The sequence below is a fragment of the Sphaerodactylus townsendi genome, linkage group LG04 (assembly GCF_021028975.2).
Source record: "Sphaerodactylus townsendi isolate TG3544 linkage group LG04, MPM_Stown_v2.3, whole genome shotgun sequence".
Taxonomy (NCBI): Eukaryota; Metazoa; Chordata; class Lepidosauria; order Squamata; family Sphaerodactylidae; genus Sphaerodactylus; species Sphaerodactylus townsendi.
The window spans coordinates 30,271,987-30,294,992 of NC_059428.1; the positions used below are offsets into that span (position 1 = coordinate 30,271,987).

The 23,006-nt window shown below is 43.3% G+C and overlaps 1 protein-coding gene across 5 annotated transcripts in view; it reads right to left on the reverse strand.

The window, feature by feature from the left end:
- The window catches only part of ATP8A2 (ATPase phospholipid transporting 8A2), a 432,694-nt gene that overhangs the window by 196,892 nt on the left and 212,796 nt on the right, over window positions 1-23,006 (reverse strand). For all 5 annotated transcript variants that reach the window (XM_048492830.1, XM_048492831.1, XM_048492829.1 and 2 more), the window contains one exon: window positions 3,786-3,969. In XM_048492830.1, coding sequence (XP_048348787.1) covers window positions 3,786-3,969 — 184 coding nt within the window. The remainder of the gene's footprint in view (window positions 1-3,785; window positions 3,970-23,006) is intronic.

Below are 23,006 nucleotides of genomic sequence, written 5' to 3' on the forward strand. Positions count from 1 at the left end.
GGTTAAAGTCCAAAAGGGAACTGGCTTCAGAGAATTTGTTCCTGTGTGTCATTCTCGGATTTCTCTTTTTCATAACCCACTCACAGTGTGTTTAGTTTATTTATTTATATGGTCATTGACCAGAAAAGAATACCAGTAAGTACAACATAAGAACATAAGAAAGAGCCTGCTGGATCAGACCAGAGTCCATCTAGTCCAGCACTCTGCTACTCACAGTGACCCACCAGGTGCCTTTGGGAGCTCACATGTAGGATGTGAAAGCAATGGCCTTCTGCTGCTGCTCCTCCCGAGCACCTGGTCTGCTAAGGAGGATCAAGATTGGTAGCCATAGATCGACTTCTCCATAAATCTGTCCAAGCCCCCTTTTAAAGCTATCCAGGTTAGTGGCCATCACCACCTCCTGGGGCAGCATATGCCAAACACCAATCACGCGTTGCGTGAAGAAATGTTTCCTTTTATTAGTCCTAATTCTTCCCCCCAGCATTTTCAATGGATGCCCCCTGGTTTTAGTACTGTGAGGAAGAGAGAGAAATTTCTCTCTGTCAACATTTTCTACCCGATGCATAATTTTATAGCTCACCAAAACTTCAGAATTGCAATTATTTGAAATGCCAAGACCAGGAAATTTATAACACAAGAAGAATCAAAGGCAAAACTGTATCTAAGGCTTGCAATTGTCTTTTAGTTAGCCTGTAGAATGGTGAGAGTTTTATATACTACTACACAAAATTTAGCCATTTGGGATGAAACCCATGGCTTTCCATCCAGTAGTAACTTTTCCACCCACACCGAAGCAGAGTGGGCAGGATTCTTGCGAATCAGGGGAATAATAAATTTAGCATGAGCTGCAATATAATAGGAACAGCTAATTAAGACATTCCAGAGACTCCATCTTCCCTAGTGTTACCTGAATTGGTCTTTTCTGTTCCTTTAATAGTTGGGGAAATTAGCTGGAAACAGACTAACAATGTAAGAGGCAGGGAGGTGACATCACTTCCCTAAGAAATATAGTCAAAACCAGGACTGACATGAAAAGGGGTACAACTTTATTAAGAGATTAAAAATAACAAAAAATACACTTTCAACCATACAGCAATTAGGAAGCCTCAGAAATACAGAGATGCGCAATAGCAGGAGTAGAATGAGGGGGTGTGGAGGACAATATTCACCATTCCAGAAGTGGAGGTGTCTAAGGAGAACAGGAGAAATGGTCAGAGCTTCTCACTGGAAAAATAACATTGGGATCAAGGAGGAAATCCAAATGCAATTTCTCCTGGATTTTGGGGGTCCAGTTATAGGAAAAAAATTGACTGTGTGGCAATGATAAGAGGGGCAGTCTTTCTAGGACAAAGCAAAGTTCTGTTCGTGGGAACAGACAATGCTGTGGGAAATGATTTGATGGGATTGAAACTTGGGAAAGCCGAAGGCTTGATGAGTTTTGGACAGTGATGGTGCAATTAAAACAGAGGCATTCCAAGTCTTGATGAGCTCTAACTGTTGGTATGAAATTAAAGCAAAGAAACTCTGGAAGTTTGATGACCCTTAGCAGTTGGACAGGAGGTGACTGAGATTTTGTTAACGTTAGGGGGAAAGGATGCTGGACAATATGGCAGGTTCACTGATGGAATCATTTCCAAGTTCTTTGTGAAGCGGGAGCCAGGTAGGCGATCTCAAGGCTGTGCTGCTGTTAACCAGATGTGAGTGGCTGTGTCCTTAGGAGGGGCACTGTATGAAACCCTGTTTCTTAATTCAAGAGGGGAAAGAATGATGTCATGTGTCAGGCAGACCCTCTTGATATCAAACCCCTGAATTAAGACTGGCATGCATTTCACTATTGCTCTGCTCCTTGAGACTCTGCAAGACAGATGTTCCACTGCGTTTTTGGCTGAGGCAGTGACTTTTTTTTCCAGTTCTGTTGGCCTCCTAAATTCACCCCTACCCTCCATTCAATATAAAATTGAACGAAATGGGAAAGGAGGATATTAGACTGGTTAAGGGGCAAGGCCACCCATCAGCACTTCAAATTGTTTTAAAATATTGACTAAAAGCCATCTGGAATAGGAATTTTAATGTTTTATTGTTGTTATTGTATTGTGCTGATACTGACGTATCATTGGGTTTTTCAGACGTATTTTGTTAGCCGCTCTGAGCCTGGCCATTAGATTGGTAAAGAGCAGGATATTATCTAATTTTAAAAAATAAACATGATATCAAGATTATGACTGGTGGGGTACTATTGCAGAAACATCCCCCCATCTGACTATAGGCTTACCTGGGTATCACTAGGCCTCATAGACACATTCTGTCTGAAATAAGTACTGGTACCTTTTTAGATCTGCCCTCAAAGACTGCAGATGAAAGTGACTCTTTTTCTATTCGATACTTTGAAAGAGGTACCAAAATCCCACAGTTTAACATTTTTTAGGGGAGGGAGACAGGGGTATAGCCAGTCTTCCTCAATAGGCAAAACTGCCATATAGCCAGGTGGAGCTACAAGAAAAGGACATGAGTCAGACTGTTAGAGTCAGTATTACCTGCCCTAACTGTTAGTGGGTTGCAGGTTGAAGTTTTTCACATCACCTACTGCATGATCCTTTTAACTGGAGATGTCGGGGGCTGAACCTGAGACCTTCTGCATGCAAAGCAGAGGTTCTTCCACTGACCCAAGGCACCTAATTCTATTCTCTTCCAAAAGGAAGGACCATTGACCTGCCGCTGATTGCTATTTTCCTGTCCCAACAAGTGAAGACCAGAAGACCAGAGGTGGGATCCAGCAGGTTCTCACCAGTTCCCAAGAATGGGTTACTAATTATTTGTGTGTGCTGAGAGGAGGTTACTAATTGGGTCTGCTTTTCCATTAGAAATTCTGTTAGAGGTCCAAAAATCATAAAGTCCTGTTGTTTCCTATGTGGCTGGTTAGCGAAGGTAGAAAACGGGATAATTCTCCCTGTTGGGCTGTTTTAAAAACATGTTTTAGAAATATGGTAAAGTTCCTTGTTTAAGGAAAGTATCCTTCTTTTGATTTCTAGAAACAAAATTAAGTATTTGAAAGTATTAAGTATTTGACAGGCAGTCAAATAGAGGAGAAGTAGTTGTTTCTGTTGGCAGTAGATGAGCTAGGACTTGCTATAATGAGTTTAAATTATGGACAGAAAGATACCAGCTGGAAATTAGGAACTTTTTTTTACAGTAAGAGTTTTTTACAGTAACAGAGAAATTATTAATGCCCCGCCCCCGAAATGCCCGGCCACCACCCCCCGGTCGTGCCCCGCCCAGCCCCATTGGTGCTACGCCACTGTTTGAATCCCACCACCATGGGAACCTGTTACTAAAATTTTTGGATCCCATCACTGCAGAAGACAGATTGCAAACCACCCTTAACAGTTTTATCCCGAGGTAATTTAAATAAAAATGAGAGTAACAATTAGGGTGGTTGAACAGGAAAATGTTTCACTAACAGGTGTTGGAGTTAAGAGCAAGGAAGTTATAATTAGAGGAGTCTCAACAGCTGTAATGGATGGCTTCTCTTCCTAAGTAGTAAGAAGTCTGAAGTTCTGTGGTGAGTAAGGAAGAAACCGGAGCCTTCAGGATGGCTCGTGGCCCAGTGCAATGGAATGGATCCCAAACACTTCTGAGGTATCTCCTTAGGGCCAGCAGCCTCAAAGGAAGGAGAAAGGAAAAATTCATCTGGCCCCTTTAGGTCAGCAATAAGGTGTTTATGCTGCCCACGCAGCCAATACCTCTGTTAACAGGATACAACAGCTGCTCTGCTGTGTGACTCTGACCTGCGCTATCGCGTAATCGGAGGAGTTGGTTGCCTGCATGCCTTCATTGCCACTTATCCCGACTCCGACGTGAGCCGTCTGGATCATCCCCACGTCGTTGGCACCGTCCCCAATGGCCAGGGTGATGGCATTCACGTGCTTCTTCACCATGTCTACAATTTCAGACTTCTGCAGAGGAGACACCCTAGGACAGGGAAGAGAAAACATCAGTCAAGTTTCCCATATGCCGTGCTATGTACGAGTTTCCAGAGGGACAGCTGTAATCTAGATTTAGACATATAAAAAGGGCAGTAACTGGAAAGTTTCCTAATCCAACACTTAAAGCTTTAGAATGCATGCCAAAGATTTCCCTCGCTCTCCCCCCTCCACACACCTAGAAAGAGAACAGAGCGCTGTTCCTCCTTTGTAAGTAAATAGCATACACACAGGTTGCAAGTGAGAATATTCGGTAGATTTTAAGAGTTTTGGAACAGAGCGATGTACGTGGCTGTGTGAATGTAATGCTCATCAGTAATACCAGACTGAATGCTTCTGACTACTGGAAAAAAACAACCCTTATTTTTAACCGTTGTACCATATGTTTACGTTCAAGCTTTCTCCTTTGGGACTATGTTGGGCCCCCACTCCTGTTTTGGAATCTATTCTAGTCTATCCCATCACTCTACTGAAGTTTTGAGAAAGATGCCTGCAACTTCAGTTCTTGGTTTTTATAGTGAAACTCATACAAGGACACCATATTCAAAAAGGAAAAGTGGTGCCCTCAAAAAGAGACACGTTTCAGTGGGAGGATAAAGGATAGGAAAAGAGACTATTTTGTCAAAACCCCAGTTTTACAAGGCAAAGTGTTCTTCCAATAGGCAGCCTCTTATCTAGCAAGCATATCTGACACAAAGAACCAGGAGTGACATATGTAAAAGTGACTTTGCACTTCTCATGTGATGTGCACAAAGCAGGGATTGTTAATTCTCATTTCTGGTGAGAGCCAGAGGCTTATGGGGGGAAAATGGTGCCCGGAGATGACTCCTCCTCCAAGCGCTCCCCCGTGCTTCCCACACATGCTCGGGGGCATGGCTCAGGGGCATGACCCCACTTCCGAGCCCTAACCCCCGGACTCCCTGCAGCCTGGCTTCTGGCCTCCACAGAGCCTGGGGAGAGCAGCAGCCAGCCTCCAGGGACATGGTTTTAAAAGCATGGAGGCCAGGGGGTGGGGCTCAGGGGTGGGACCATGGCCCCAATCTGCCTGGGGGCCTGGGGAGGGCAGAAGCTTGGCTGCAGGGAGGCCAGAAGGGGGTGGGGCATTCTGGCAGGAAGGCACTTGATGTTTCATCACATGGGAGCGTCCGGCACCCCCACCCCCCCGTGACCAAGTGGCATGTACCCAGGGATATGGGTGTCCCCTTGTCCGTAGGCCAGTACACCCCTGATGAAAGACATGAATGCCAAAAGACTTTTTGAATGCAAATCACTTTATTATGTGTGAATCCTAGAAGGATAAAAGTATACTATACAAAGCTTGAAAAGAGATAGTGATATGCAAAATAATGGTAATGGTCTTGCAGCTTTAGCTCTGCTGAAGCATCACGGCAGAACTAAAAGACAGGTTATTTGATTATATTAATTCTCAGACAGTCTATACTAAGTTTGTATTCTTGCCACATCATTAATCCAAAGAAGGGGACCGTGGCTTGGAAGCAGAATTCATGATTTTAGCATATTGATTTCTTTAGAACACTTATAATCTCTCTCACAGTTGAAGTAGTTGAAGTGGAGCGTGACAAGTGAAGCCATTAATATTACAATTTATAAAAATCTTAGCAATTGTAAAATGTGTAAAACAACCTCTAAGCAGCCAAACATCAGCTAAAGGAGAATTTAAACAGCAGAACTATACTTGGAAGTATTGTGCAATATGCTAATTATCAGCTAATGCCTGGCAAAATAAACATGTCTTAAGCTGGTACATGAAAGTGAAAAGAATAGGTGCCAGGTGACAAGTAATGTAAATGAATGCCACAGACGAGACACTACCATGGAAAGCCCCCTTCCCAGCAATCACCCATCTTACTCCCAAATACAGGGGCCCAAAGAGCAGCAGGGCCTTGCTTTGATGATGATCTTAACAGAGAGGCAAACTCAGGTGAGGAGTTCCATGTTCAAAGAACATCAGAAGGTTTAGTGCGGAGAGAGGCCTCAAAGAGTCATGGGAACTGAAAGAAAAAGCCACTGGGCAAAATGGATGAGAGGCCTCAGTATAAAGCACCTGCCCTACCTGACCATCCAGATCCAAACATCATGATTTAAAATGTGTGACATGTTAACGTGATGAACCAACATTTTCTCAACACCTCTGCTGTTAAAGCTATCTTGCCTTCGGGTATTTTTCACCGCTCTACAAGAACACTTTTAACCATATCAAATTGCAAGTTGGGACTGATGCATGGAGGAGCCCAAACGAAAACATCAGTAATACCGCTGTATGGTGAGTACAGGTAGAAACAATGGGTTGCATCCAGATTAAATTTTCCAGAGACAGAATGGAACCTTCCTACCTTCCCCCTCCCACTGCAATGACCTGATACCCCTGAAGTGACGCTCCTGGGGAAGAGGGTCCCAGAAGAATGGCATGAGGGGTGTGTGAAGCAGGAAACTCCCAATTCAGCCTGGATCCAGTCCAATATCCGGCATACTACCAACTCCAGTAAGCAAAATTGGAAGACTCTCTCCAGCCTAAGGTAGAAAATTGCTTAATATTTTAGGCGATAGCATTGCATCAGCAAAGCTGTTTCCACAAAGAGGTACAGGACCGTTGTTAAGATGCATTTTTGTGAATCACGTCATGAAACACACACACCCTCCCAATCACACGACATCCACTTAAGGACTTTGTGCACACCAACATCTGGCAAAAACACTGGTAAGCGCCAATAACATGGTTTGGGAGACTTTTCACAAAGGTTGGTTAGTACTCTGCACGATGATGGACAAGGTGTAATGTTTTGCCAGAGCTCTACAACTTCTGACTGCCATTTTGCACCTGTTTGCTCCCGCCCAATTTAATCACTAAGCAGATGGTGTTTGGGGCTGGCATATGAGGGTTAACACATGCTGTTAAGAGTATGCAAAGTCCTCAGTCTGTTGGCGATGCTAACATAAAGTCACAAGTTGTGATGTGACCCTGTAACATTCCTTTGTCTTTATAAGACCTGGTGCACCAAGTTGCAACACAGTATTCAGGTCTTGTGTACTTTGCAAACCTTGAATGTCTTATAGTTCCGAATCCACATAGCAACTTTGCTTGTAAGAGCAGTTCCACAGAGTAAAGTAATTAGATGTTTCTATTGTCATTTCAGCTATACCCTTAGTTTTATCTGGAAAAACAAGCAGGGCATTCACGTCAAGATGAGGGGTTGGAAAGGGAGACTTGGCTAAGCAGTCTCAAATAATTTAATCCTAATATCTTCTTGCAAGAATTCTCATTGGGGACATAATTAAATCCACAGACAATACGATTTAGTTCAACCTTATTCCAAAAAAACAAGAGACCTTTTAACGAACAATCAAACTGCAGAGACTTTATAATTTGTAATCGATAAAACAAAGCTGCTCTAGGATGTTGTGGGTTTTCTAGGTTGTACGGCCGTGTTCCATTAGTATTTTCTCCTGACATTTCACCTGCACCTGTGGCTGGCATCTTCAGAAGATCTGTTGGCAGTAAAGCAAGTGGAGTCTGCCAACAGATCCCCTAAAGATGCCAGCCACAGATGCAGGTGAAACGTCAGGAGAAAATACTACTGGAACACGGCCATACAACCCGGAAAACCCACAACATCCTAGTGATTCAGGGTGAGAAAGCCCTTGACAATACAAAGCTGCTCTGATGGTCATCCACATTAAATTCTAACATTTCTGTATCCTGCATCGTTGAAATGTAGGCAAAAATTATGCTACATCCCTCGCTGAAAACCATAAAGTGAGAACTCTAGAGTTGGAGCCAAAACAGAGGTTTGCATCTGTGGAGTACATCATTATGTGTCTCGAGTGTCCTGTGAGCCAAGGAGGGAAGCCAACTACCTTTACCCACATGAATAGCGGTAATTATTTCACTCGAAACCAAACCCCTCGCAACATCTTTGTGCTCTCATAAAACAGCCTTCACATGCTTGAGAAAAGAGATCTTAATAATTTTCATAGCTGAACATTTCCAAACCACAATGCAGTGCAGGAGGGAGAAAAATAGTTAAAGAAAAAGGGTTAGGTTTTTTTTTTAATGCTTTAACATAGACGGTTAACTTCTTTGCCGCTGAGCAGCAGCATATTGGAAAGTTTTGCCATCAAGCGTTCAACGTTAACTGCCGCGGCCACGAACTGCCAAAAGATGCTTGGCGAAGGGAATTAATGTGAGCTGTGGCTGCCTCCGCGTGGCGAGGATCGGCCATTTCCTTGTTTCACCACTGGGAACGCAGAGGCATTCGCACTGGCATTGGTGTGTCCACAAGAGTTTTTTGTATGAACTTGCCTCCATCAGCCAGAGGGGTTTTTCTCATTTTTTTCCCCTTCAGCCATATCACCAGACAGCTTTTTTAGGCTTTTAAAATTATTTATTATTTATTTATTTAATTAAATTTCTATCCCTGTAGGGCTCAGGTCGGGTTACAACATAAAAATATGCAATCAATAAAAGTAATTATTCCTGGAGGGCCTCATGTTAGTCTGATCCTGTCAGCTGTCAGAAGCTAAGCAGGATCTCCCCTGGCTAGTATTTAGATGGGAGACCACCAAGAAATACCAGGCTCATGATGAAGAGGAAGAGTTTGGAATAATACCCTGCTTTTCTCTCCTGTAAGGAATCTCAAAGAGACTGACAAGCTCTTTCCCTTCCTCTCCCCAGAAAGACACCTTGTGAGGTAGGTGGGGCTGAGAGAGTCCTGAAGCATGGTACCTCGGCCTGCAGCTCTTTTAACATGGGAGCCAGGTGGAGCAAGGGGGATTTTCTTGCTTACATTGTGGTTAAAAAGGTAGTGTTTCCCCTTCAGTCATGTTCGACTCGGGGGTACCACTGCGAGCAGTGATTTTATAGGCAAGCCTCTTTGTGGGGTAGTTTGCCATTGCTTTCCCCGGCTATTCTTTACCCCCTAGCTAAGAGCTAGGTACTCATTTACCTACCAAGAAATGGATGGATGGCTGAGTTGACCATGAGCCAGTTGCCAGGATATCTGACCCACAGGGGGCTTGAACTCCTGACCGTGTGAGTGGCAGTGCAAACACTTAACCACTACGCCATGCGGCTCCTACATTGTGGTTACTTAGTGTGAATTTGGATTTCAAATTGGGAAATGGGACACACTTATACAGATATCTACAGATACCGTAGCTCCAGCAGGAAGTTGCCAATAATCCACCTGTTTGTCATATTCCCATGTGACAAATTTAGTTGCCTAAAAATTTTAGGTGAACTTTTAAGTAACAAGTGAAAAGATGTTATAAAATCTTCATGAAATAAGTGGACACCACCTGGACACCAAATAATAAACAAAAAGGGGGGAGTCAAGCAGCTAATCTACTGCGATTTCCTTTATTTGTGCAGAGGGTTCAGAAAGGAAGTACACAACTCAGGGACAAGAGAAACAGTTTTACTGGCAGGAAAGCCTTAGTCACAAGACTGCATTTTTTTAGTGCCAGACATCTCAGTGGTTCTCAACCTTCCTAATGCCGCAACCCTTTAATACAGTTCCTCATGTTGTGGTGACCCCCAACCCTAACATTTATCCATTTTACAGATGGAGAACACTGATGCAGAGAGTCTTAGGCGACCCCTGTGAAAGGGTCGTTCGACCCCCAAAGGGGTCCCGACCCCCAGGTTGAGAACCACTGATCTAGGTGGAGGCCAGATGGTGAGTTATTCAAACCTCCTTTATTTGAAACCCAGTGTGGATACGACCCTTTTTATGGAGAGTAGCTACTTTTATGGGACAAGCTACTTCATATGACAGAGGCTTCATTGTGTACACCCTGTGTGCATTTTGTGAGTTTTACACTTCACTTAGTGTGAAGACTGTTCACATATTCAGAGTCCACAGAAAGCTCACACATGCAACACCTCAGTTTCTTCCTGTTAGTTCTTGAAAACAGGAACGGTGGCTGTTCAGAATCTTTGAGCCACCAACTGCATATGTGAAATGAAATTGTAAAGACCAAATGCATACTTGCATAGCAGCATTTTTCACAAAACTCACCAACAGCTTACCCTTTCCCAGTAAAAGAGATTAGGGTACAAAACACGAACTCTATCATAGCTTTGCTGCGAAGCGACTTTAATTTTTATATCACTGAAATTATGACATTTCCGCCTACACACTATGCAAAGTGAGATGTTTGCTTTCAGCACGCCACAACTTGGGACTGCAAGCAGGTAAACACACAAGTGGCCAACGCTTTCACAGCTCTCTTTGTAACATACCAGTTTATGAGATGGAGAAAAGTTGTAACAGGCACTGAAACATATGACACATTTTCCACCTGCAGACTGAAATAGTGTAGTCTGGACTTTTCTACTTTGTGGTCTGTCTTTCCATGCATTGGTCACCTTTTGGTAGCTTTTAAATTTGCCTTCTATGAGACAGCCACTGCTATCCTAAGGGAAGCTACATTCTTCTAAATTCAGTGAACAGGACGACAAGGGAGTGTTAGGATAACACTGTGCATCACACAGCAACTAAGGTATAGATTATCCCAGGTGTACTTTGGATTGCTGCTCAGGATCCCAGGCTTTATGTGTTTAACATCCATGTAGGCTTCCTGTTTTCCAAACTGTGGTTTGCTGTTTGAATTAAACAAAAGAACAAAAACATTGCCCTAGATGTTCAGATAACTGAATGCTTCACTACAGCATGGGCTCATTTTTTAAAAAGATGTTGAGTGAATAGTCATCTTGGAAAGGCAGTTGACATTCATGGTGATTCCAGAGTCACAACAAGCTTAAAACCTTATTTATGTCTTTTTGTGTATAAAAATCTTACTGGCTAAGAATTTACTTCATTGTGAGTCCCATTCAAAGGCGGAGGGAGGGATTGAGGGAGCAGTGCGGTCTTCCATGTTTGCCTTCCCTGGGGAACTTGCCCTCGAGGAGGAGTGTGTTGGCGGCTGTCCACCCTTCAGCCCACCATTTTAAAACCTGGAAGAATAGGCAGTGGCAGGGCTGGCATCCCAAACAAATGCGTGCGTGCGTGCATGTGCGTGTCCGTGCGTGTGCGTGTGTGTGCGTGCGTGCGCATGTAGGGGGGGCATTTCCCAAGGGGTTCTTCCTCAGGTCTCTCCTGAGGTTTCAATCTGGGAGCACGACGTCCTGGCCCTTGGACTTACACCACCCTGTAAGCCCTATGGGGCTTTCTGACAGGAGGGGTGTTTTGGAGCTTTTTACTGCTCCCTGAGCCTCTGGTAAGCCCTCTTGGAAGCTGCAGGGCAGTGCCACATTGGCGCTGCTTCCCACCACCTTTGGACTTGGATGGGGCTGCCCATCTTAACAAAGTTAGCTCAAGCCCACAAAAACTTAATACTACAATAAAACTGTCAGCATTTGAGATGCCACTGGACTCTTACATTTTCGCTGCAGTGGAGTAACATAGCTACTTCATTAGAATGTGTTCCAATTGCAGATTGGGAGAAACATGGTAATTCCACTTCAGGAAAAGACAGATGTAAAAAAAACACCTTTTATATCAGAACACTCTGAATGGAAATCAACATGACATTATCTGGCAGATATATGAAATTCAGATAATAGTTTTTAAGCCTCTCTTGTGGAAATGGTCATAGATGTGAGAATATCTACATCCCCGAGACATCCAAAATCCAGTTCTCCAAGCTGTTGTGCATACATACAAAGTTTTGCACCTCTGACTCCCCATTCACTTATTTGCATCCAATGTGCAACAAAGCAATTGAATGAATTAAATCCTCAGCAATTTATGCCTCTTTTCCTTCTTCACTGAAATCTTGTTCCTGTATGTTTTCTTTCCAGCTGTGTAATCTTTAAAAGTACTCTTGTGACAAGGGAAGGTGAAAAGGAGAAGCCATGCTTAAAGAGGATGCGATTATATCCTTTTGTTTATGATGCAAGAGGGATTAAAACAACACAGTTAAATAACTTAATGTCTTTAACACAAAATGTGTTAATTTGATATGCCACTTCCTTGAAAGCTTTCTGCAAGGTCCTCTCTGGCCATGCCTTCACTGAAGTTAACACATATTTTATTCCATTTTTACTACAATGTACACTAGCATTTCAACACACTGTGCCTGTTCTCATCTGTGGGGAAAGCTAAGATGGGAAACAGCTCAGATTGAAAGCTGAAACCTGTACAGGTTTGCTGATTTTTAACTGTGTACAGTGATCCCAAGAGAAGCAAGCAAAATGCACTAATATATCACAGAAGCTACGCTTCAGAAAGCCCTGTCAAATAGTGCTACTAGAACATTATATTTTACAGCTTTTTAATGAGTCAAAGGGCCTCAACTTCAGGCTCCAGAATTGGATAAAACTGCCTGCCAAGAAATTCAAAATGGGAACAGCAACACTTCCTTTGGGTCAATGGATTTTGGTGTGAAGACAAGGAAAGCCATTTTGTTTGCACAGGTCTTTGTCAGTGTTGCAGGAAAATTCTAAATATCTTAAAAGCGTTCAATATTGACAGAAGCTGGCCCAATAAAAGGGCAGTGTCATATTTATTTTACATTTCTAATTGGCTGAGGTCAGGGATACAACCATGCTCCGGTGGCTGAGGTCAATGATAAAACTCTGCTTCGGTTCTTGCAGCCCACACTCTTGATTCCATCCAGCCACAAACTCTGCCCTTCAAAGCTGGGCTGAAAGGGCTTAAAGAATGCCTGAAGAATGCTAGGGAGGGCCAGCTATTCTTCACAAAGACAGACTGCACTCCCAAGAATATATACTGAAACACAAATACAGCACTATGAAGAACTATGTGATGCCATACAGACAAGAATGCAGCCTTACTCTTCAAGCATAGTAATTTCCAGAAGCAAAGAATGCTGTGTTACTTCACATATGCATGACATCTCACTTGCAGTACCCCGTGAAGCATAATCTGCCCAGTGACTTCGAAGAAGGCTGCTGAAAAGGGCCTGGCTTATTCCTCACAACTTGATTGCTCCGAACCTGAGGACTTTGATCTGAACTGACTCCATTGAGAAGCATTGAGAGCAACATGTAAGGTACATCTCTCAACCAGGACTGGTGTGCAAAGTCTCCGTCAGGTGGATAAAATCATCACTTCATGCTACAGCAAAGCAGTGATGCACAACTATAATGCCATCAAGCCTTTGTGGTCAGAAAGATCCTGACTGAAAGATTACAAAAATTAATCTATGCATAAGAATATAGTGACATGACAGAGAAAAAATCAGGCAAATAGTGAGCAGGAAAGGAAGACTGAAGATCAACATGATTTTTTGGGTTTTTGGGAGAATGCTTGAAATGTAAGCTCTACTCCAAAAATAGGCCCTAGTTACACATTCCCTGGCGCAGCCGATCTGATCAAATGGGGTGTGTGTGCAAAATTATGGAAAAAAAATAAGGCATCCCCTAAAAATAAGCTTTAACGCATCTTTTGGAGCAAAAAGACCCTGTCTTATTTTTGGGGAAACAGGGTAGTTTTAGTTTAGCTGAAACTTTGATGGACTAGAGCTCACTTGGAATCTAGTTCACTAAAGCTTATGCTAGGCTAACCTTCTGTTAGCCTTTTAGGTGCCACAAGGCTCCTGTTCATGTTTGCAACCATGGACTAACACAGAGCTCTCCAGCATTCTTGGTAATTATGGTGGAAAGTGCTGTCAAGTTACATGCTAAGACTCATGGTAATGCCTCATGGGGTTGTCTAAGCAAGAGACAGATAAAAGGAGTTTGCCATTGCCTGCTCTGCATAATGACCCCGGACTTCTTTGGTGGCTTCCCAACCAAGTACTAACCAAGGCAGACCCCCTGCTTAGCTTCTGAGAACTGATGAGAATGGGCTAACTTGGGCCATCCATGTCTAGGATTATTAGGATGATAAAAGAATCTTAAGGGGGTGGATAGCTTTTCGTTGATCCTTATTAGTAGGTTATACGATTTATGAGATTTTCTGCCCATCTCCTTGATCAGCACAAGTCTGGCTACTTCCAAGCACTTATTTCTGACCTAGTTTTAACACCACACACAATAAGTCTCTTGCAATTCTCCATTGGGAACTCGGTGCATGACCTTACCCATTTCTACAGTTAGGAAACTCTTCTGACAGACTTAAGCTAAATATTTCTATGTGCGAATGACATTCATTTCTTTGTCCTATATTCAGGAGCTCCAGTGAAAAATCTCTTCTCCTTCTCACTTTACAGAAGTCTTAATTAAATTAATAATAAAGCAGTAAAATAAGGGAAGCCTTCATATCCTTTACGACAGAGGACCGGAGCTAGGGTAACAAACCTGGTCAATTAAAAGTAAACGTACTAATGGCTCAGATGGTTTTAAGAGCAGATTCATAAAAACAAACCCATTGAAGGATATTATCCATGAAACAACACAGAATCTCCATGTACAGTGGCCGTATATGTCTGAATAACAGTTGTTGACGGGATAACAGTGGATTTAGGATGCTGCTGTTATGCTCTGTCTGTGGGCTTCTTGGAATCATCTATCTGGCCACTGTTAGAAATGGAAAGAAATGGGATGATGGACATTTATTCTAATTCAGCAGCGCTCTTCTAATATCTTAAATGCATAGGTTCAAGAGTTCTAATCTGCACACGAGCCCCTTGTTTCCCGATGACAAACAGAATCCTGTTTCTCATTGTCTCATGTTAGCCTACTGCAAGGAGTCCATTAATCCAGAATTAACACTGTCAGCATTCTTAGCTAATCACAGGAAGAATCCGACAATCTTTGTACTAGGGCTGTATCTCTTAATTACTAAGAAAAGGAAAACAATCTTAAAGAATACAGAAGGCTCTGTCTAGACCAACAGGTTTGTGGCTAGTGAAGTACCTACCATACAAACTCAGCTATCAAATTACCCCTGAGGAAGGACTCAGGAAGCATTTGTATTATTCATGGTGACACCAGTTATTATGCTTGACATGGGACCATGGACCAACCACCAGTGCTATTGCAAGCCGAGTCACATAATTCTAAGCTATGACACTAATGTTTTCAGTAGCAGACTCTGTAGCAGATTAAATCTAAGTTCGCCTTCTTAGCTTTAGCTAAACAGAAGAGCTATTCATCAATGGCTGCCTTTGCTAAAGAATGGTATATATGGGAAATACACAATGGACTCAAACCACCAAGGAATTCAGAAAACTGCCATTATCTCAGTTTGAAAGTGTACATACTCATATGAAATATTCATACTTAAAGTAATTAGACTGCAGCTAACTAGCAATGCAGCTGCCAGATGTGCACCAAGGGTTTTCCCTATTTCTTCCCCATTAGCCTCCTCTCAAAAAAAGAAGCTGATGTTCATCCCTTACTTGGTCTTTTTTGGTAGCCAAGGTGAAAAGAGAGGTATGAACTCACTCTTTGATTATCCAGCAACTCCCATGCAGGAGACTGATTGGCAGAGGAAAGTAATACATGCAATGCATTCAGTTACCAGGAGCCCCTACTGCAATTCAGAAGTTACAGTGTACCCTAGAGTAGATGGTAGAGGTATCCAGATGGTAGAGGCATACCCAGACACAGAACTTCCCACAGGGCTAGGCTGAGACAGACAAGATGGGACTGTAGTTTCACAGAATTACCACTGTAATATCTTTAACCTCACACTGAGTACTCTGCTCATGCTATAATAAATGAGTGAAAGAAAATCCAGAAGCTATTAACCTGGATTTAAGTAACTGGGGACAAAGCCTTGTCCATACATTGGTGGTGACAGAAAGTACCATCAAGTCCCAGTTGATTTATTGTGACCACAAAAGGTTTTCAAGGCAAGAGATATTCATAGCAATTTGCCATTGCCTTCCTCCGTGTAGGCTGAGAAAGTTCTGACTGTTTCAAAGTGAGGCATAAAGTCCACAATGCCATCCCATTCAGCTTCCACTGTTAAAACCCATTCCCTTCTAATGTTGAAATCTAACATCTCAGGCAGTTTGTCATGATAAATTTTTGCAACAGCTTAATTAAGTCTCATTGGCACTAATACTGCTGAAACTTAGGGGCTTAAAAAAAGACTACAGGGGGGTGTCGGGTACATTTTTAAGTAGCTAACCTTTTTCTCTGGCAGAGAGAAGGACATTGCCTGGAGGACCCTGTTTCCCAAAGTGAAACAAGCTTTGAAAAGTTTTGGCAGCCAGCATGGTAATGAGGCCATTTCTATTGACACGTTATCTTCAAAGGTCAACTCTTGGGCAACAAAGAGGCAGTGTTCAGTGCCAGTCTCTTATCAAGAGAAGCAAAAATGTCCTCCTTGTCCATTTTCATGCAAGAGTAAGAATTATGACGATGATTTAGTGCTGGTGTGATTTAGAGCTACAAATGGCTCACACTATTACTGCTTCAGTGATTTAACATTTTACACAGTCCAAAGTGTTGTCACCAAGGTAATTTACAGTATCAGGCTGTCTCCCTGAATAATCACAAAGTAATTTAAAATACCCACCAGCTAGGACTAGTATCACAAGGAATTAGAAAGAGCTAGACTACATGAACCAGCTGCTGAAACGTCTCCATGCCTAATAGAAAGGGCTTACCAGATATTTCAGTAAGTACAACTTAAATAAATCTTCCTGGTTCTGGACCTTCTAAGGTCCAGCTGGGTGGCTTTGCTAAAGAAACCTGCCCTACGTGGGATACTCTGGTGAATGTTGCTAGCTGCTGACCCAAAACAGTAGAACACCCTTTGTCTGGAGATGTAATGAGTACCATATCTCAAGTCTTTTTAAGAACAAAAGGACTAGCCTGCTGGATCAGACCAGAGTCCATCTAGTCCAGCATTCTGCTACTCGCAGTGGCCCACCAGGTGCCTTTGGGAGCTCACGTGCAGGATGTGAAAGCAATGGCCTTCTGCTGCTGCTGCTGCTGCTGCTGAGCACCTGGTCTGCTAAGGCATTTGCAATCTGAGATCAAGGTGGATCAAGATTGGTAGCCATAGATTGACTTCTCCTCCATAAATCTGTCCAAGCCCTTTTTAGCATAGCAACACAAATGGAAACTGACCAAATGTACTTGCTGGTGCCATTTTTGGTTAATCAGAGAAATGAAAACACCAGTCTATCAGTTGTCTACTGCAGGGCAATCAGCTAGACCATCAAACACACATATTTGCCAACTTGGCCAAAGAATGGAATTTTCTGTTTTTTTCTGTTGCTAGTATTCCTCTTCAAAATAGAACTAGTTTACATTCTTCTGGATTACTGTATGCTATGTTTTTATTAGGATTGAGGGTACTGATCCTGCAAACTCTGGGAGAACCAGGTGGACACAACCAAGAAGTGGCTGTGTGTAGCCTCAAATAGGTGTGCATTTCCATGTAACCATTTATTAGTTCACAGAGTCGCCTTTTTAGTTCAGCAAAATCCAAGTTCCAAAAGTAATCTGTATTGGTAATTCCATGCATGTCCGTGGATCGAAATACATTCTGGAATAAAGGAAGGCTCTTTCAACTGAAGGACACCTGGTAACTGTTCTGTTCTGCCAGGGCTCACTTTCTGCTGTTCTCCCATCTCAGCATGATTAGTTGGTTGGCTCTGCAATTGTTTTCTATAACTTGTCATTTCCTCCTTAATGTCAACTTGCACTTTAGCATTTGCTCTCCTGGGACTCTTAATCTGAATTGTACTTGGCAAACTTACACGGCTGTTGTGACAGGATAATTAGATATTTGTCACAGTTTCAGTTTTATCTTAACAGCTGGCTATAAAAGTAAATGTATTATTATTATAATTACTCCTCTTATAAGCCAAGAGCAACTTTGAAGAAATAAATGGAGCAAACGCAGGATACAGGCATATCTGCTGGTTAGATCATGCAGCGAGAGTTCACATTTAAAGTACCCACTCTCGGGGAGAAAAGTTTGACTCTTTAAGGGCTGGTGGAAACATGGACCCTTTCCACACGAGCAGGAAAGAGCGCCCCAGGGACACTAAAAACAGCGTCCCTGGGGAGGGGTTCACACGGCCTCGCAACCCCCGAGCGGTGTGAAGACGCTGCTTCCAAACCTCGCTCCCTGAGCGAGGTTTTTCAGAAGCAGCATCTTCTAACCTGGAAGGTGCCATTCCCCCCCCTTTCCCGAATGCCTTACTGTCCCCTCCGGCCTTCCGGCGCATCGCACAGGCCAGGGGACACACCCCCCTGCCCTGCGACCCCAGAGCTGTAGCGCAGGGCAGGGGGGCATATCCCCTAGCCTGTGTGATGTGCCAGAGGGCTGGAGGGGATGGTAAGGTGTTCGGGGGACGGCGCAGCCTCTGCACAGGCTGTGCTGTCTTCCCCAGCCCTACCGGGACCGTCCGTCGTGAAACGGGTCCCTGGTGTCGGGCGTCGTTGTATGCCGCACGCGACCCTCGCGAGCGATGGCAAATAGCGCGGAAACATTGTCGTTCATGGATTCAGAAATTTTGCTATCGGGTTGAATCTTTCCATTCTGGCAGGAGCAATGTCAGGGACTTCTCACTCCTGATCAAGGCCAATGGGGGTAGGGAAAAGGGTCATTTAACTTGGGCCTCAAACTAAAAAAAAGGCAGGAAAGGCAGTCCTCTGAGCAAGCATGGGGTGTCACCACACCATTACATTTACTAGGAAGAATATGTTTATGGGGTGGTTTGCCATTGCCTTCCCCAGTTGTCTGCACTTTACCCCTAGTAAGCTATTTATTTTACTGATCTCTACAAGCCTAAAAACATCAGCCTTATCCAAATTGTTATCTAATTCTTATCTGTCAGGATGGGAAAGGAAGGAGGGTAAGATAGGGAGGCCAGCAAGATGGACTGGAACTGTGGTTGCCTCAACCCAAAGCCCAGCAGAACACCTCCATTTTGTAAACCCTGTGGAACTGATTAAGGTCCCACAGGGTTGTGATGTCAACTGGGAGGGAGTTCTACCTGGCCAGAGTTCTGCCTGGCCTAAAAATGTTCTGGCTCTGGTTGAGGCCAGCTGAATATCTTTGGTGCCAGGAGCCACCAGAAGGTTATCACTAGAGGATTGAAATGCCCTCTGTGGACAGGACGGGGGGATGTGGTCCTGAAAGTATGAAAGTCTTAGACTGCTCAAGACCTTAAAGATTAATACAAAAGCCTTGAAAATGATCCAGAACTCAACTGGGAACTAGTGCAGCTAGGTTTTTCTCATGCTAGGAAATGAATCTGGAGCTTCCTGCACCCAAAGCAAATATCCTGCCTCTTGATGTGAAAGCCCAGCAGAGCCTTTTCTTTGGGGTGGACTTTTTATACAGTTTTCTTACTAACACATCGGAATTGCAGTTCTCTGCAAGTGTAGTTACACTATCTAGTTGCTGTGCGTACCTCATGCCAGTTACCAACCGCTTAAACATAATAATTGAGAAGTGTACACAGCAGAAAACTTCATTAATGTTGGCTTTATTTTACAGTAGGGTTACAAAATCAAATGTCCCCAGTCATCTACCATTTGGCGAGATTAATGCAGTGTGTCTCCAATTCAGGTTGTTTTAAAAGGTGGGGGCAGGGTTTAGATCTGTCCCTATTCTTTTCAGTGCTATTCACGTTTTCCACGACATGGTCTTGAGAAGCTCTGGGCAAGCACGGGGGTGCTTCAAGTGCAGAGAGGTCAAACAGGCCATGTGAGGATAGACACCCACCCACACAGACGACTCTCCCTGTCAGTCCAGAGAAAAGTAGGACAAGGATGGCAGAGGGCTGGAAACACAAGGACTGGTGTGGGGCCCGGCCATTCCAGTCTTGCGCAGCTTTTCCTGCGGCATGATGTCACTTTTGCATTTAGCCGTCAATATGCCCATATAAGGCAGGCAGCTGCCTTTCCTTTCTCCACCCAGTGGCTGAGTTGCTGGAGGTGGAGCGGGAGTTTGCTGCAGGGAACAGTCAGCCTTACTTTAGAAGGCTAAAGCTGTGTCCTCTGTCCACTTGCCCACACAAAAAGCATCGGACTGTGCACATACATTTCTTTGCCTTGCAAAACTGCAGGAAAGCCAAAGCCCCTACCTCCCTCGGCCAGGCGTGGTGCGGGCACACAGGGAGCCATCGGGGGCCACGCCACAGGAGAGGAAGGGTACAAGGACCCATGTGACTAGATGGCATGCACCTGGGGACATGTGACACCACATGTCCTCGTGAGCGGCATGCCCCTGCATCTGCAGCAAGTCCATATTTTATAGAGGAATATGTGCACAAAAAGTGGGCCCTGTTTGTACATACTTGGGGATTGCTATAGATACTCACATCTTCAAGTACAGTGGAACCTCGGTTTTCATTCATCCGGGAAACCTCGGCGAAAACCAAAATCGACGAAAACCAAGGCTTCCATAGGTAAGCCATGCAAATGCATGGGTCGCCGGTTTTTGTTGTGAAAATAGAGCGCGCGCGCCGACAAAAACCAACAAAAACAGAGTTAAAAATTTTTCACTGAAAGAATCATCGAAAACCAAAACCGACAAAAAACTACGACAACAAAAACCGAGGTTCCACTGTATTCCTATTCCCTTCTTTGTGTGTAGCACGTACAAGCATTGATTGAGGGGCCCTCCCACTGGCTTACCTTACATTCCCAGGAATCACGCAAAAAATCATATAAGGCAGTCATCAATGAATGATGTGTTTCAACAATATCCTTCCATTCGGTTGTTCCTCTATATAGTCCTAATGGCTGCAAATCAGTACGAATTGGAGTTTTGAGAAAAAACAAACCTGTTGCGGCTTCTTGGTACAAATTGAACGGACTGAGTGATGGGCTCACATCGAATACATTCATGGTGAAAGATGCAGCATCTCTATTTTGAACATCATAAACTTTATTACACAGAAGGAGTGGAGGGTTTTTTGTATGGAATCAATGAAACACGGGTATATTCAAGTCTAAAGCTTTGCAGTCTGAGATCTGAGCTATCATCTTCAGTACAGCCAGTTCAAACAAACTAAGATTCAACCTGGGAACTTTTGACAGCCGGTTTTCAGGATTTTTCTAAACTGTTTTTAATTAAGATTTTACAAATGAAGGAAAGCACCACTTCCCCCACGTTAAGGAGCCAACTGCTAACGGGAAGACAATGGCTATCCCATTCTGGAAGAATAAACGGTGCAGAATGTCATTTTCATCTTGATTTAGGACAGCAGTCCAGGATTAACTATGATACTTTTAAAAGAAAAGTCAATATACGTCCTTTGTTTTATTTTAACATATCTCATAATGAAAGCTCATAAAGAAAGCTATGTCTCATAATGAAACCCTTCCCCTTACCATCTCTATAACTCTCTTGCTTATTTCAAGTACCACAGTGTTTAATTGAAAGAAAAAGTAAAGTAAAAACTCTTAGAAAAAAACATGTAATCTGAACTAACCTGAACAGGCTCCCTTCCAAATGTATATGGGTTAGAAGAAACAGCCCTCCTCAAAGCAGCTTTGGGGATGTTTATGTTCTTTCTTGGCTAAAAGCTTTAACTTTGAGAACAGATCTGCCGCATCTTAAGGTATGCCTATACCCATCAGAGCAATAACTGCTGATGGATTCAACAGGGCTGAAAAGACATGGAAGGGACCAAACTAAGCATTATTCAAGGTACCAGTCTGCTCAGTATGGTACATGTTAGCATAAAAGCTAGGAGTCCATTCATGTAGATCTATCTCATGAATCTAATTCTTGCTTTCAAATAAGGAATCCGTAAATGTATTGGAAATCAGCTTTTAAGACACTATTATAGAACTCTTAGAAACTTTTCATTCTCCTAATAAGACAAAGAGCTGGTATGGTGCATGAAGGCAAATTTCCACGATCAGGATGATGATGATGATGATGATGATGATGATGATGATGATGATGATGATGATGATGATGATGATGATGATGATGATGATGATGATGATGATGATGATGATGATGATACTGTTTGATAACACAGTTGCCAGTTCTTTAGCTGGTTGTTGGCCTTCCATTATAATTCAAGTCTCACCCAGAGGCCTAGGAAGTTATATTGTATCGGTGTAGTACAATGGCGTAGCTATAATGGGAACATCCAGGGACAAATGCCCTGGGCACACCACATCCCTCCCCCTTGCTCCGCCCTGCCTGAAGATTTTCAGCTCTTTTTCAGCCATATGCTCTTTGCAGCTGGCTAAACTAAAGTAACTGGCGGTGGGGGGGGGGCATTTTGCCCCAGGCACTGTTCCTCCCATGCCTCTGGCATAGTATTCGTGTGGATCCCAGCAGGGCTGCTTTTTGAATCTGACAGATGTTTAATTTTGTCGATTTGTAGATGTTTCAAGTGCTGCCCTGGGATCTTCGAAATGGCGCCCAGGGTGCTGATTACCACTGAGACGACCTCAGCTGGTTTGTGCCATAATCTCTGTATCTCTATTTTCAAATCGTGGTATTTAGTGACCTTCTCATATTCTTTTTCAGTGACCCTGCTATCACCGGGTACTGCTATGTCGGTGGTGGTCACTTTGTCCTCGATCACTGTGCTGTCCGGTGTATTATGTGCCAATACTCTGTCTGTTTGGATTGGAAAGTCCCACAGGATCTTGACCTTCTCATTTTCCATTACTTTCTCTGGACAATGTTCCTATCAGTTTTCAGCTGTTCTTACATTGAAATTCTTGCATAAATTCCAGTGGATCATCTTGGCCACTGAATTGTGCCTGTGTTTGTACTCAGTCTGGGTGAACTTTTTGCAGTAGCTGAGTATATGATCTACAGTTTTGTCGGCTTCCTTGCACAATCTGTACTTTGCATCATCCGAGGATTTTTCGATTCTGGCCTTGATCATATTTGTCCTAGTTGCCTGATCTTGAGCAGCTAAAATCAGGGATTCAACTTCATTTTTCAGAGTTCCAGTTGCTAACCACAGCCAGGTCTTTTCAGTGTTCACCTTGTCCTTTATCTTCTCAAGAAATCGGCCATGCAATGCTTTGTTGTGCCAGCTTTCAGTCCTTATTTTAATCACATTTTTTTCTCTACTCCTGCTTGGTTCTCTGGGCTTTCAGTAAATTTCTGTTCTTCACTTCAATCAATGCCTGTTCTTGACTTT